The 16,683-nt window shown below is 38.3% G+C and overlaps 1 protein-coding gene across 11 annotated transcripts in view; it reads left to right on the top strand.

The window, feature by feature from the left end:
- The first annotated feature begins 4,064 nt into the window (after positions 1 to 4,064).
- The window catches only part of ROBO2 (roundabout guidance receptor 2), a 947,974-nt gene continuing 935,355 nt past the window's right edge, over positions 4,065 to 16,683 (top strand). For 9 of the 11 annotated variants that reach the window (XM_049824876.1, XM_049824871.1, XM_049824872.1 and 6 more), the window contains exon 1: positions 4,104 to 4,188. In XM_049824876.1, coding sequence (XP_049680833.1) covers positions 4,122 to 4,188 — 67 coding nt within the window. In that variant the 5' untranslated portion in view covers positions 4,104 to 4,121. Of the gene's footprint in view, positions 4,189 to 16,683 lie in introns of all 11 variants that reach the window. The other 2 variants (XM_049824867.1, XM_049824864.1) reach the window with 1 other exon arrangement.

Raw genomic sequence — 16,683 nt, 5'->3', positions numbered from 1 at the left:
TGAAATTCTGTTAATTAAAAAGAACCTCTGTATCCATTAATATTGTAGGCATTTATAAACATAACTCCAGCTTAATGGTAGCTGCTGCCCTTTGGCTTCATGAGCAGAATGAGGGAGAGAATATGTAATTGATAATTCATCTTAAATAATGCAGGCTTTTCTTTTAACTTCATCTCATAAACACTAAATTAGAACTGAATATACTTAAGATGAAGGCAGCAAGGACACTTGTGAGTATGGAACATCTTTGGTCTGAGAAAAGACTAGGGTAGGTCTTTTCTTATTGGAGTAAGTTGTATGAAGGGAGGGTATTTGGAAAACCACAATATGAGGAAAAGTGAACAGGAATATTTTTTTTCCATGATGGAAACCCAAAATTATCAGGTATACTTTTCAAAGAAACAAGAGGAAGTATGTTTTTCAGGCTGCAGGTAATTAAATCTGTGGAACTCATTGCCAGAGACTATGGGTGTGGAGAAAAGCATAAATAAATAAAAAAAAGAAACTGGACAAAGTCAAGAACTATAGGTCTGTCACTCTCTAATCAAACTTGATAGCTGTGATAGAGTCTTTAGCTAAGAAATCTCAAAGCCTTTCACAAGCAGAGGCTGGCAGGCTGAGCAAGTGGTAAGCTCCACTAGTGTTTTCTTATAATTCTTGTGCTTTTCCCTTAAGCATCCAAGGTTGACCACTACTGAAGATGTGATGCTAGACAAGATAGGCATTTGGTCTGTCTTAATATATGAATTCTTCTATGCTTAGAAAGTATTAAATAGTTTCATATTCATGACTGGTGTGAGCTGTTGTGAAGGACCTCGGAGGGTGCAAGAGAACCTGGCAAGGACTGGTTGGATGTCAGGGACACTTAGCTGTAATGGGGTTGGTTTGCCGCTTTTAGCTCTCATAGTTTTTCTTTTAATAGTAACAGACATAAAGGTAGAAGAGACTGCTTACTTTTTTCTCTGTTTCTAGTATTGCACATTCAAAGCATGAAATAGAATTACAAATCAGTCCTACATCTCTAAAACATGACGTTGACTTAAAATTCATGATACTTGAAGGAGAAATAAATGTTGGGTTTCTTTTATTTGTATTTCTGATGTTTCAACCTATAACATTTCTATAATCTTCCTTGAGACTATATCTTTCCTCTGGAGGCATTTCAACTCTGGAAAATTGAAATTCTTATGAACCTAGAAACGAGGCCATTAAAAACCTCACTAAATTTCATATGAAGCGACAACACTTTTTCTGTGTTTCCCTGAAAGTCTGCCCCCTCACTCTCAATATATACAAAGTGGATTTAATAACTTACCTTCTGCAAAATAATCCAGAAAACCATCAGCAGAGTGGAAGTCTTGGCTCTTTAGGCATTAAACTGAATCAAACATGCACATGACCAGCAGCCGTGGTGGTTTTCCTTTTGCCTTTGTGTCGGGTGGTCCTTCCATTCTTCTGCCACATCACTTGAGCCGCTGCTGGAGCAGTACCTGGGCACATGTCAGAGCTAGCAGAAAGCTGACAGAAACTCATAATACCTTCCAATAGTGGCTGTTTTCATTAATGCTGCAAATACAAGGTGTTCAGGCTGAAGAAGTTGAATTCTTCTGCAGTATAGGAACCAAGGAGGTATTTTTAAGGATGCCTGCCACCATTGGGAACAGGTTTCCCCACAGCAGCTGGCTTCCACGTGGGTAGGGGTAGAAGCGGTGGCAAACTTTCAGGGGGTTATAAAATTAGAAGGCAAAACAGAGACTGAAGAAAGGATGCAGGAAGCAGAAGTGACATAAGGCTGTGAAGATGGCCAAAAGAATGATCCCATTAGGATTTCTGAAGCACGATTGATATTGTCACACATTTTGGACAGTGGAGGTGTTCGCTTTCTGATTCAAAACTCTTAAGTTAGTGAATTTGCATAGTGGTACCTGAGGGTTGTGGTGGTGATGGCTGTTTTATTTTAAGGTCATTTTATTATCTGGACATAAAACGTTTGAAACCAGCAATGTGAACTTGTAACTTTTTTGATGCTTCAACATGGCAGTATGGTGCTAGTTTCAGAGGAGTGTTATAGAGGCAATCAAAACGAACACAAGTGTCTGCCTCATTTCAGTAACAGTTGGTAGAGAAATAGAAGAAATGGTGTTTTAGTTATTAGCAATGAGACTGGTGATTAAGAATGGCTTCATGGAGAAATTTAACATAAGAAGCTGCAGCTTAGTGACTCTACGTGATAGATGCTGACCTAATTTTTGGCAACTAAGAGCCATAAACATCAGCCTTGATATATCAAACCCAGCATCTGGTAAGTTGTTTTATAACTTTTAAAAATTAATGCACAGAAGGACGAAAAACTACTGTACATCAGCATGCGTTTTTTTCCGTCTAAATGCAAATATTACATCCTCTAACCAACCCATAAATATATTTTAGAACTTAAAAAGGAAATAAAAAATCTTTCATAGTTGATGTGGTGTTGGTGGCGTCCCAGTATTTCCTTGTTTGTGATGTTATATGCTGTTTGTTTAAAAAAATCCCTGTACGTATACTAGATGTTGATGATTGTCTCCGCCAGTCAAAATATCATTCTTTATTCAGATGAATAAGCAAAGCTTCAAATTTATTAATATCATCTTAATGTTGCACTGAAAAGGGCATCATGTCCCTAGTTGAAAACGTGGTAACTTCAGGGAATTTGTGACCATCATTGCTTTGTCATTCTAAGGACATTGATTTTTTTATTTATATAAATCCACAGCACAAGGTTTGTGGCTCATTGATTTGAGTACTGAATGCTTATAGGGAAACAAGTAAATGCCAAACTGTAGATGAATTTAAGCTACTAGGCATACTTAAGTAAGCTCTGGGCATCTCAAGATTGTTTGAGAAGTCTGAATGTCATGAATCTTTCTCTGAGTACCCTTTGTGAAAATCCAAAATTTTGCCCAGAAAGTCTTGTGTTTACTTATCCAGCTTCAGCGTTCTTAAATATGGACATCCAGAGAAATAGGTAGCTATATTATTTCTGCGGCAGCAACAATCACTAAATGAAAACTTGTGACTGCAATCTATTATTTTGAAAATACCTGTACTTCTGAATGTCCTCTTTCTCTCTCTTTCCGGCCCTACCCCTGCTCCCCAGGTTTAGGAGATCCTAAGGATAGACAGTGTGAAAATATAAAATGCATAGCTGCTCTGTGCAGTGAAAAGATTACTGCTGCTGCTAAGGATTTGTTCTTCCTGTTTGCTACTTTAAAAAAAAAAAAAAAAAAAAAAAAAAGGCAAAAGCATGCAGGATTTTTTCCCCATACAATAATTGCTTCAGAAATGCTATAAGTAATTAGTGTGTCGAAGCTTGCATTTTAGTTTAAAGTATGAACTAAAGCATTAATAAAACACAGTCAAAAGTCCAGAGCAGTTGCACACTGTAAAGCAGGAAATCTCCTCCACACAATAGAGATTAAATGCTCCCTGTGCATACTGTATTCTGCTCAGCTCTCTGTGTTTGGAGCTGGGACCGTGGCAGTCGTTATCTCTAGCAGGTTCCTTGGTGATTTCAAGCCCTGCACTACCTACCCAAGTGGCAGTGACACCAGCTTTCACTGAAGCCTTATTACTCTTAAAAGAGCAATTTGGTTGGTTGCACAGCTATTAGGATCAGACAGTCAGGCTTAAAGCTGTCAGTACAACTGCTTCTCATCTTTTTTCACAATCCTGACATCTTTTCTCTTTTCTGCTGGACACAAGCATTACTGTTTTTATCATTTTCAATCAAGCTCACGCTGCAAGCTGAGGAATATATTCCCACAGAAACCAAAGTGAGGAGCAGAAATTATTTTATAGCTACTGTAGTAGCAGTGGTGCAGGCTGCATGTTGTGTGGGAGAAACCCGATCAGTGAGAAATGTGGCTTTCCTCAGGGCTACATCATTGAGATATTACTTCAGCATCTAAGGAGAGCAAAGCTACTCCTTGCTCTGATTTTTCAATGATTAATCACTCCTTAAGCAAACAGAAAGCGGGGTAGAAGATGTAAGTTTGTTTTGTTTTTTTAAATAACTTGTGGAAATGTTATCGTCAGTGAAACGGGGGAAAATCACTATGCTTGAACTTCTTTTCATTTTGATGTTGCTCTTCTCTGGACCAACCCTCAGCAAGCTTAGCAGGACCAAAGGCAAACACTGGAAGGGGGGTAAGTGGAAAGAAAAAAGTTTTGTAATGGATGTTTGGGTAGATTGTAAAAAGCTGTAAAGGTGATCTAAGGAGAATACCTATGCTGTTTTGAGTGACTCAGATTTTAGGTTGCCATGTGGGCTTGCAATAGGATGCTAAAAAGAGAGCATGGAGTTTAATTTTTCATGTTAGTTTGCTTGACTGAATTTGTAAGGCATATATTCCTTGCAGGAATTTTACTTTGCATTGTATTATTAGCAGAGTAATATTTAAGGCCTTTATACAAATAAATGTATGCCATTTAGAAACTGGTGGGGTTTTGGACTGTGAGAATTCAGATTGTTCTTTTCATTATGGAGACTCTGGGACAGATGCTTGTGGCTTTATTGCAAGACGTTATCCCCATCGTAGGGGGGTTATAGTGTTGGAAAAGAAGAGGAAGCAAGAAGAGAGAAGGAAAGCATGCAGCCTATTTTGAGTGCAGAATTGTTAGTGTATGTGGTAAAAATGACTAGACAGACATTTTTTTAGAGTACGTGAATGTTGTGAAATGCACTGCCAGCAGCACTAATTGGCTGACTGGCTATGTCAGTGTTGATGTGTTAATAAAGATAAATTGCATTAACTTTATCGAAAAAAATGCTGTGCTGAGAAAACGTTTATGATTTTTGAAGGCAGCAATCTATTTTCCTCTTCTGTTAAAAACTGCCGAGATGATTTACCCTATATGTGCTGTGAACAGTTCACTAGATGTGCCTTTTCATAAAGTTCACTTTGTTTTGCTTCCTTGCATGACATTTGTTTATGGAAAACATGGGTTATCAGGGTCTCATAATCAAATAGCTCAGTGAGCATAAATGGTATCTCATAAATATTTGGACTGAGGGACTGTGGATTGTAGATAGCTTGATATTTTCTCTCGTTGTTTCTTGATGTTACTGATTGGAGGCACCCCAGGAATTTTTTTTTCTTTCCTTTTTTTTTTTTTCCTTACAAGTGTTGCCACAGCATGGTGTGTTTATCGCAGCTTTAATAGCACTTTCAGTTTTCCTCTGCTGTCAGTATTGTGATCTGAGGTTAAAGAGTAGCATCAACATTAAAAAAGAAGTTTTAATAATTTATCACAACATCTCAGCAGGAGACTCCTCCCTCCTCCCTCTGTATTTCCTTTTGTTGCATTTAAAGATATCACAAATCTTCCACCTACTGAACCTTCAAGGGAAAAGTTGCAGCACACACTTAACCTGGACTGTTAATGCAGCACAGCATATCTAAAAATTATTTCTTGGTCCTGTAAATCACATTATCACATGTATTTCACAGTGCTGCTGCTGGATATCCTCATTGCAAATTACAAGCTGTTATTTACTCTGGGCAGCATGACCTTCTCAGAGGCACGTGAGTTAGTAATATGTGTCACTGTCAAGTTCCTGGGATTTAAAAAATTCTGCTAACTTTTCTCCCTGTCTCGCATTTTCAATTAAACCTAGTAAATGAGGGGGTTTTGCTTCAGTCTCTTACATACTCTCTGACAGAGGCAAAGAGCTCTACTAAAGAATTTTTAATATGGTAGAAAATAATCCCTGAATCTGATTGCAGAAAATAACACCTTATTATGGGGGTTTGTTTTTCGTAGAAGTGTTCTTTGCAGCTGAAACAAGATTTGAGGAAAGTACCTGTTTCAAGGAGACTAAGGAACAATTTGTCGTGTTTCCTCACAGCTCTTGAATCAGCCAAAAACTAGGCATACCTGCTGTCCAGTAGGTTTTTTGTATGTAGATATTATTGCAAGAGTGAGCGTGACTTGGAGATGATGCATGCTTTCCTGTGAAAGTTTCAAGTCCAGGACATGTAAGGATCTGTATGTTGTAGTGTCACGTAGCCTGAGCATTTCTGATCTCCAAAACATATTATATGCACCTCCCTTTCCATAAACATTAGGGATCAGCTTTTGCTTATATATCAATGATGCGAGTTCTTTTTTGTTGGTGTGCACATGGAATTCATGGTGTCACTGGGTGAAATTTTGGCATGCAAACTTCTCCACTGGAGCACACTGGAAAAGCCCACCCCAAAGTGGAAACAAATTATTATTTTTTTTGAATTTTAATTTTTTTTTTAATAACATATTTAAGAGGTTCAGGAGAGCTAGGCTTCTCCACACCACTTCCAGCTATTGTGTTCAGAGGAGAAAGGTGATTCTGGATGCATGTATCTGGAAATGCGTTGTATGAATCATAATATAGCTATACTGAAGTCAGTTTCCACAGTGGACAGCAATAGCTGATTTAGACCATCCTCTAAAGTTTTTCTGTACCACATTTTGTTTCAAGAGCGCTGTGAAGTATAAACATCTTTGAATAGTGCTGTTTTTCTGTGTAGGCCCTGATCGTGATCAGTCCAAGTGCAGGCTAATGAATCTGGAAATTCTTCTGGTATAATTTAAAAAAACCCAACTTCTTCACTGAAGTTACACGCTCTGATAAATTATTTTCTGTGGTCTTGCTGTGTACTTCCCTGTAATTACTCATGAGAAAACCAAGCCTTTTCACCTCGATTTTTTCTCCTTGGAATTTACTCTACAAAACATGGCCACCCATATACAACTAAAATAAATAGCATTATGGGTAGAAATCACCTCCTGGTTTGGTTGCAATGTGAGGTGTCAGGGAGTGAAATGGGTCCCATACATGGGCCTGGAAAAATGTAAAGATACCTTTTTCTTTTCTGGCTGTTTTTAAGTCTGCACCCCAGAAAAGCTTTCAGAATAATTCATTGGAATGCAGGCTCTAAATGTGCCTTAAACCGGGATTTATAAACTAATGATCAAGACAAATTGGAGTCTGAAAGCAGAACCTGAAAGTACAAATCAACTGGATTTTCTTTTTCCCTTTGAGCCAAAATAACACACCATAGTTCAAGTTTTTAAGAAGGATTTATAATATGGAGAACAAAAAACCTGGGAAAAGAAGATTAAGTACTCTTTTGAGTTTACCTTAAATCTGAAAGCAGATTTCAAGCGTCGCTAATGCCTATCCCCTCCTGAATTTGTTTCTGCTCTGTTTTTACTCCATCACATATTATAGAGGCAGTGAGGAAGTAAGTTTTGTGTGTATCCATCCATTTGCACATGGATGTGCTTTGTGCCTGTTCAGCAGGGAAGAAAGCTGTCCATTTGTGTCATTCTTGGGAACCTTCCCATCACTTTGCTCATAATAATACTACTAATAATAACATGGTAATAGTAATTCCTGTCCAAGGAAAATTGTGGTATGGGACCGGGGAACACGGTTGTCCAGGCTGTTGCCGAAGGATCCATTGCTGCTGGGACCTCAGCCTTGTTGAGGAGTTGGCAAGAGCAAGCTAATGCCCGCATGCAGAAACTGCCGTGTGTAGCGATTGGGTATTCCTTCAGCTGGCAAACAGAAAAATGCGTGGGGCGAATAAAATCATGCACGATGCTTGTCTTCTGGTAGGCATCAGTGTATTTTACAACTCTGTGTGAAGGCTGCATGACAGAAAGGGTTCAGAGGAGAAGAGTGAGAGCATTAGGACAGTCACTGCACTTGGCAGACATTAACCCTTTACTCATCTTTGAAACAACCCATGTATTTGGTCTAGGCGATAGCTGTGCACTCCCAGGCTGTGGGGCACTTTTGAAGAGCCTGACCCTTTATGCAGTAGCCTCTGTAACTGGTCCAGGTCCATCTGATGGGCCAGCACCCACCCCAATCAAAAGACTGCAGGCTGAGCCATTGTGGGACAGTCTTCGGGCGTGAGACAAAACTTGGTGAGGGAGCATGGAAGGGACTCTTTGTGTGCCCCAGGCTGCCTCTGCGTAGGAGCAATACACCAACAGTGCCAGTAGCACCTCATGAGAGAAAAAAAGGCCTCTAGGATTGGGGAGAGGAGTCAGAGATAAAAAGACTTCAGAGGGAAGGGACCAGACCTGGGGCTGGGAAATGCAAATTTTATGCCTTTTCCTCAAAGGGCTGTTTGCTTAGGTCTCCCTTGTGCTTCACCAGAACAACTTCCATTATCAGAACTAAAAGTGTGATTGGATTTATTTATGATCAAATTGGAGAAATAAAAATAAAATGCAACCACAGTGCAACATCCTGCAGAACTAGATGAGGACAGTGCCTGTCCTTTCTGTCTACATAGAAGTGAAGCAATAATCTCTTTAATGACTAAATCAAAGTTTATTATGCAAGTGATCCAGCCTTATATTTCAGTTCCAATTTCAGCTCTATGGCAGTTTAATCATTTTTATGGCAAAAGATACCAGCATGAGAAATCTTAAGTGTCACTGGATAGGTGTTACTGGTAAGGGTGATACAAAGCTGTGTACATGAGGTTATTTCAGCATCCCCGCAGATTGACCAGCACATGAATTATTTAGGATGCATGTAATCCATCAACACCAGTTTAAATGTTTTTAAAAGCATAATTCAAAGATTAGCTCAGATCAGAAGAGAAAATTTCTATAAACTTCCTTCCATACACGAAGAGGCCAGCCCTCAGACCTTCCAAATTTGGAGGTAAAGTATTAGATTATTAGAATAATGGCTAGAGTTGGAGGCATGTTACTCGACTGCTGCTAGGTGCCTGGCAGGTCTGGATACCCAGACATCTCAGGTACATAGACATTTGCATGCAGAACAACAACTTTTTGGTGCATACACACTAGATTTGGTGAAAACAGGGCCTTGAGATTTTCTGCGTTTGTAATGAAGAGTCTCTGCATGGTCACAAAGTCCCACAAATCAAGAGCAGTGTGAATTGTTATAGATATTTAGATGTCGTCTTGGCAGCTGCTCAACAATACTATTCACCTGCCCCATGGGGAAACTTGCAAAGCTTTTTTCACCAAGAGGAACTTGTTTTCATTTGCCTCATGGCTGCGGGGTGGTGAGGATAAAGGGATGGATGCTGGGACCTTTGAAGAAGGGAAACTAGAGGGGAGGCAGTTATGGGGACCCTGGTAGCCTCTGCTTCACTGCAAGTTATCATGAGGCGTGAGGGGTCTGGTTCAATGTGGTGAGGTGGAACTTTTGATGTGGTTGTTGACTTGCAACACTTGGAAAGCACAGTCAGTTGTGCTGGTATGATTCACTGTGTAGTTTATGTGATTTTGGGTGTAACATTTTATATAGTTTGCTATTTATCTAATTTAAATAATTTATTTTATGGAATTTCAAAGATAAACTGCATGAATTCTTTTTGAATACATTATCAGGCATTACATACATTAACAGTATTTCTTAAATCGTGAGACATTCAATATGCTGTTACACACTTATACATTGGAAAAGCTTATGAAATGCTGACCAAATGTGTCAAACTCAGGGTCCTAAAATTTTTTTCCCTGCATTTCATAGAAGTAACCTGATTTTGAGTAGTAAAAAATTCACAAGTTTTTGTAACTTCAGAGGAAGCTGAATATCTTTGAGAAGGTGGCTTGTGCATAGATAAGGATCTAAAAACCTAATTTTGGAAACTGAGGACTGTAATTCTGGATCTGCAGTTTTAGTTTGACTGCAAGTGTATAAAGTATGTGACTACATGCAGCATGCGACTTAATGTACTGAAGATTTTCTAATAGTTTTGATTTCAATATACTTAAAAGGGAAAAGAATATTTATTTGGATACTGAGTGACTGTGAAATTATCTGGGTTTTGTTCAGTCTTCTGTTTTCTTTAAAGTCTAGATTTAGCCCCTATCCCATAACAAGCACATTTTTTTTGCACCTTCTTTTATACCACCTTCTTCATAGTAAAATCTGAATTCAAAAGGACTGCTGCTGTGTGAAGCTTCCCATACATGTTTTGTTGGAGCATGTGGCCTTTGCTTGTCTATTTTTCTTCTCTTTGAAGACATTTGAAATACCATAGAGAAGCCTGTATTCAAACTCATACAGGCAGAGACGACAAAGATGAGGGCAATGGAAAACCAAGTTTGTGACAGTTTTCTTCCCAGCTGGAAAGGAGGGAAAATGATGGGGTTATTCCAGTCACAATGGAGCAAACGTGGCGAAGATGTAGCATCTACTTAAGAACAAACCAGTGCTGGCACAAAACCAAGCAGTAAGGAATAAACATAGGCTGGACGCTAGAAGCGTGTTTCCAACCATCATTGAGAAGGGGCTGCCATCCTTTGAAAGACGAAGTCAGCCTGAGCTGGGTTTCCACAGTCTCTTTCAACTCCACCAGTCCTGGCTGCAGGGACTTCCTCCACTGGTGCTAGTGCTTGTACAGATCTGCTGGCACCCCTATTCAGAGAGCTGATCCAGCTAGCAATTAGCCATATAAAAGAGAGGATAGCATTCATCTAGCTGATGGGATGCCTTCATCTGCACACTCTAAGTGTCACGGGGGAACTTTGTATGCAAGAGGGCTATGGCCTCAAGGTAAGAGAAGAGGTTGTGATCGTGGCTCTGTTTAGGCTAGTTCAAGCTGATATGTAACTTCAGCCTGCAGGTCTGGATTATCCAGAAGAAAAGAAAAAAAAAAGATTTAATAAGGTGGTGCCTTCCTTTGAATCCTGTGTCTACATCCTGTACTTGGAGCTTTGCTTGAAAATGTTTGCTATCATATTAAAAAGTATGTTGATCAAATAAGTTATAAAACAGAAAGAATATTTAAATACTCTTTACACACCATCACCACTCCCCCCCCCGTCCCCCCACCCTCCCCCACCCCCCGTATACACATCCTTCTCCTTTGGTTATTTGCCTTTTTTTTTTTTTTTTTTTTTTTTTTTTTTGTAAAACAGATTTTGGAGCCACCATAAAGCATCATTGACATTAGAATACTAGCAAGCACAAGCAAACCCTCTTACTTTGGTCCACAAACAAAATGAACTCATGTAAATTGCCTGTTAGGTGTTGAAGGAGCACAGATCAGATGTGGTCTTTCAAAATGATGAACAGGCTTAAATGTATAGCAGTGTGTCTGAGAAAAAGTTGTTTTGGCTTTCCCTTTCCAGCAATTTTGAAAGACAATGATGCTCATCAGTTAAACACCATTGATTTTTTACTTCAAACCATGATCTAAAGAGTACTTAGAGGATGTTAATTTTTTTAAAAGCTATTGCTAAATACCTCAATGAAAACTTCTTTGTTTAGTACATTCAAAATGGGGGGATGGGTGGTGGAATATATGGTGTTGTTACAGATGATTTAGTTTTGGTAAATGATACTCAGATTGGCAACAATGGAAAGCTTTTGATGGTTTAGAGCTGCTGTTCAATAATGACAGCACCTCCAAGAGAAATTACTTTTTCAGTCATTTATATCTGAATCATAAAATCTTGTTCTTGGCTAAATGGTGTCATGTTAGCTCTCATTCTAGCACTGATTTTTTCTAGCTAGTTTTGAAACTTCATCCTCTTATGCTAGCTGAATAGTAAAACAAATTGATGGTTGCATATGTGTATTGCAGAGAAGTTGAACTGCAGTAATTCAAAAACATCAAAAAGTTTTTCTTTTTTTCTAAGGTTTTCCCTCAAAACTAGTGTTTTTTATTACTGTATTTCCTTGCATAAGGAAACTTAAATGAAGTAATGGAAAAAAACAGGAGAGAGGCAAAATCCAGTTTTGTTTCCAGAGATGCTGATCACTCAGCAGAAGCTGCCAGAGATAAGGATTCTCAGCCTTCACAAAAATCGAGGCTTTGATATGACTAAGTAGATAGCTCCTCTTTCCTCTGGCCTCCTATGTCCTCTGAATACCAACTGTCTTTGCAGCCTCCCCATTTCCTTTCAGGCGTGGGCACACGTGCGGTTTCTGTGTTCGCGTAATTTGTGATGAGACTTCACCGGTACAATTCCTGCTGTGATTCCAAGCACAGGAATGGCTACAGTGGCACAAAGGAGCAGCAAACTCTTACTCTTCACTGTATTTCCCATAGAGTATGCTGGATAAGGACAGACGGCAGTGCTAACGTTAATGCCACATGTTGCTTTAATTAACAATTAACAATTAACTTTCCAGTGGCTGGATTTTGTGTGTTCTTTAAAAGTGTATTTGGTTGCTTTTGAAAGTTTAGAGAGAGAAAATCACAGGTTTACCCCACTGCCTGAGATTGCTGCCTCTGGCTCAGTAATTTAACCTAGCTATAGGTCCATTGTACTGACAGTGGAAAAATGGACAAAAGGGATTCTTAGCTCTGTAAAAAGGAGTAAAGGAGCAAATGGTTTGCTCCCTACATAGTGTCTTACTGAGAGAAGGAATGGAAGAGTGTGTAGTATTTGATAGAAAAAAATGAGAAAAAGCCACAGAATTTTTCTGGAAACTAGAGAAAGTGTTTTTGAGAGAGGTTGAAGGATTAAGTCCGTTGAGTTATGGAAAATTTGAGACAGCTTTCATGCAATTTAAGCATGTCACTAAATTCCTTCTCCCAGGAAGGTAAGGGGTCCTTAAAACTATTAGAGAAAGGTATTGCAGGAATGGATGAATGAAAGTCCATGTCAGACACATCCACATAAAGACAATAAACAAGCTTTAGATTGAGTATTTGAAAAAGCTTTCTTCAATTACATTTTTAAATCTGTTGGAAATTTGCATTCCATTGTCATACTTAGTGTAATTAGTGCTTGCTTTGAGAAACCACAGATACTGTTCTGAATTTCTTTTATATCGTCAAAAGATGCAGGGAGAGCCTGTTCTTCACTTATTACATCCAGCATTCCTTCTGGAAAGCAGTTGGGATACCAAATCTGCTGCTTCTGGTTTAAAAATTAGCATGCCATACAGAATATAGCCCTTGGGGAATGCCCCAGGTTAAGTGCCTTTTTCAAATATAAGATTCTGTCTTATTTCTTGTACTTGCATGAGAAGAACTGCTGCATTGTGCTGTTTATTGGGGTATGCCTGATAGTAGTAACTGGAAAGTGCTCAGTATCTTTCTTATACGTGTTATAGGCAGAAGTAATTCCACTGAAGTTTATGGAATTATGCCACTTTAAATGAGAGGAGAATCTACTTTTGACTCTTAGCTGTAATGTCATCTATTTGATAATCAATCATGGCAGTTCTCACCAGATAATGCTTATCTAATAATAGATCTAGGCAGCTGGGGAAAGACTGATCTGAAGATGAGAGCACAGAAGAGTCCTGAGGCTGATGAAAAATTGTGACACTGATGCAGTTCCCACTGCTGTAGAGTATTTCCTACTAGGTAAGGTGGTTTCATACTGCTAGCGATTCTGGTGAAGCTTGAGAATTTGTCTACAGTCCTTACTTGCTATCCATCATTCTGTGATGGCTCTAAATAAGCTATTGTTATCTGTCCATTTGATTATCCATGGACTTGATATGGGTTCATACACTAGGCCAGAACGTGTTTTAATGAATTACTGTCTGCTCTGGTGTCAAGAATCACTTAATTCAATAGTTTTCAATTTATGTGTAAAGCCATTTCAAGGATATCATAAAACTTAGATTAGTAATGCATGTTTATTAAAAAAAAGAACCAATACATAATTAAAATAATTTAAGGTTACAGAGCACAGTGAAGGGTAAAGAGTTCATTAAAAATCTGGACAACAGTCAGTTTTTCACATTTTCAATTTTTATTTTCTTTTCTGCTAGACTGTGGTTTCTGCTTTAAAAAAGTGACAGTCTTGAAATGTGAAAAATGTTCTTGCTGTTGGAAGTCACTGTTGAAAAAAATTAAGAATGACTGCTTTGCAGAAATTTTATTTCCTTTTTTTGACTAGGAAACTTCTTCATCTTTTGAATATTGAAGGGGACCAGAAGGGAAATAGGAGGAGAAACAAAGAAATCAACCTTGCTTAATTAATTCCTTCATGCTGTTGAATTGTGTGTTTTGAAGGAAAAATATCTTTTAAAGAGGAGGGTTGTTGGAGTTGAAGAATGGAGTTGCAGTAGAGTTATGAAGGTAACTTCTCTAAAGTTGCTGGTGGAGCCTTCTGGCGCAGTGTGTGAAGACAGAGACACTCCTCAGTGTCTCAGGGCAAAGACACGTTTTTTTTGTACTCTGGGAAAAAAAGCGTCTTAGATAATATTTACATTGAACTTAATTTCAACCTCTTTATGTTTTAGGAGGAACATCTACTGTCTTTACCCCTAATTTTTTAAAAATTGTGAATGCATAGGTTTTATTATTGTGAGGAGAAAATCTCTGTTTAACATGGTCTCGCTTTACTTTTTCTACAGCAGTCTGGCACAGGTTATGTTTCAAAACCCAGATTAATGCTATTTCACTCCTCGAGCTGACTTAAGAGCCTGTTCTGCATTACAGCCTCTGGGCACCAGTGACTGACGTTTTTATATCTGCATGTTGGTTATGCTCTTATCTTCTTCTTTGATCTTCATGTTCAGTGCACAGTTACTTCTGCTTGTCAATTGTCTTCTCATTTTTAAAAGACCTTTTACAAATGGTTGTCTACAGGGGTTATTAATTTATTTCAATCAGCTTTAATAGCTTTTTCACTGTATTTAAATAAAGAAATATTACTTTTCAGAAATGTTACCTTGAATTATTTCTATAGAGATAGATAGATACAATATTGCAGACCATGAGGAATGTATAGACACATTTTTGTTCCTGGCAACATATTTTGCTGGATTTATGGTCTTTGGAAAATATGGCTTAGCATCTTGACTAATTTCCTTTCTGCTGCCCTTTGACGGTACATTATTGCTCTTTACTCTGAAAGGAACACAGTAATTGGTAAGAGTTTTTGTACCCTTCAAATTACAAAAGATGCATTGTCTTTTATGTATTCTCTCATGTTTACAGCTACATCATAAACTTGCTTAAAGCCTAGTTTAAACAAAAGCTATGTTACAGAGGATTGCATGTGCTCTAAAAAAGTACAGCTCATGTAGAGAAAGTGAGATGTGTTGAGAACACAGGATAATATAACGCATTGTGCATGCAAATTTACTTGATCTGTATTGGTCTTTTCAATTCCCTTTCCAAACAATGAACATGGTAATTTCATTTTACAGATAATGTGGTTTGAGACCCTAAATGAGTTTAGCAATACACATTTTTGAATCATGGCAAGGGCAGTTGCTAGCTCTAAGTGTATCTGTTCATAATCTCTACAGCAGAAATACAGCAGTGACAGATACATTTCATGGCACTTACATTGTCTTTGCGTATTGGGAAGGATCACAAGATGATCTATATAATTAATTGATCACCAGAAAAGCTGTAGGCAGTCATCACAGGGTGAAATTTTGCTATGCGTTTAGAAAGAAAAATAATTTGAAGAATCCTTTACTGACATTCTGTGACCACTGTCTTCCACAGACATTGTGATTTGGGGTTATGCTATTTTATTACATTTATATTCTTTTTTTATGTGGGCATGTGCATGTGTATAATGTTATGTTGGATTCCAGTTTTGCATTATGGTATAAAAAACGGCTGGAAGCAAAAAGCTTCCTATGAACATTCCTGATTTATTTCTCTATTGCCCTGCAAATGTAAGTTGTGCATAGACTGATGACCAACTTGAAGACTGGTGCTTTTTGTTGCTTGGTCTGCAGGATGAATTTGCACCAATACACACAACTGCTAATGAGCAGCTTGCCATCCTTTAGTAAATTATCCTGTTAGTTTTCAAAAACCCTGTAGATATAGGCTTTTATAACAGTGTTAAAGGTGCAGCAAGAACTGTCAGTTAACTGGCTCAACATGCAAAGGAGATGCCATTTGTATTGATTGCTATAGATTTTGTCTTGTCTAATAGGATTTATATTTTTTCTATGAACTTGTATTGAAAAAAGTGAAAACAAATAATGGCCAGACAGAGCTAAGACATTCTAAGTTAAAAAATAACTCAAAACTTTAAATTTCTCATGCATGCCATTGCACCTCTGGTTTCTAAGGCATCCAATCACATCTGTCTTTGTGCCAAGACAGCGACACGGAAACAGGCTGAGAACAGCATCCTTTCACTTTGCATTAAAGCACACAGACCAGCACTCAGCTTTGCGCATTTTGAACTCACTGCAATAAAAGTTTTAAGAGATAAGAAGCTTTTTCTATTTCAGGGTTGCCATTAGCCTGAATAATACATAAACATGGGAAAAGGTCTGAAGTCCTTTTGAGGATCACAGTATAGCTTCAATTAAATTATACATCATTATCACAGCTGCCAAGCCTGGTGTGGGATTTTAGCCCCCTATCTCACTAAATGTTCTATGTAGCTGTCTGGTCCAATTCTTCTGTTTTTTTCCTAAGCAACAATAGCACTCTTTGAAAAGCCTAGTTTAAGGAATAAAGTGGAGGATGAGGTTTGGTTAATCAACAAAGAACATTGAGATGTCAACAGTCAAGCACCAAGGGAGGAAGGAGGTCAACTCTCTAGCCTTAAAAAACACTAGGGAGAAATCAAACACTATTAAGTCATGACATATTATATTCCTTTTGAACCAGGGCTGTGTGAACTCCCTCTGTCTGCTGAGTGGTTTGCAGTGCAGCTCCAAGTTGATCATGAAACCCATTGTTAAAGCAGAATTGCTAGGGCTACCCA

The sequence above is a fragment of the Accipiter gentilis genome, chromosome 21 (genome assembly GCF_929443795.1).
Source record: "Accipiter gentilis chromosome 21, bAccGen1.1, whole genome shotgun sequence".
In the NCBI taxonomy this organism is placed as follows: domain Eukaryota; kingdom Metazoa; phylum Chordata; class Aves; order Accipitriformes; family Accipitridae; genus Astur; species Astur gentilis.
The sequence above is the reverse complement of the archived record's forward strand: the minus strand, read 5'-3'. Positions and strand labels throughout refer to the sequence as shown.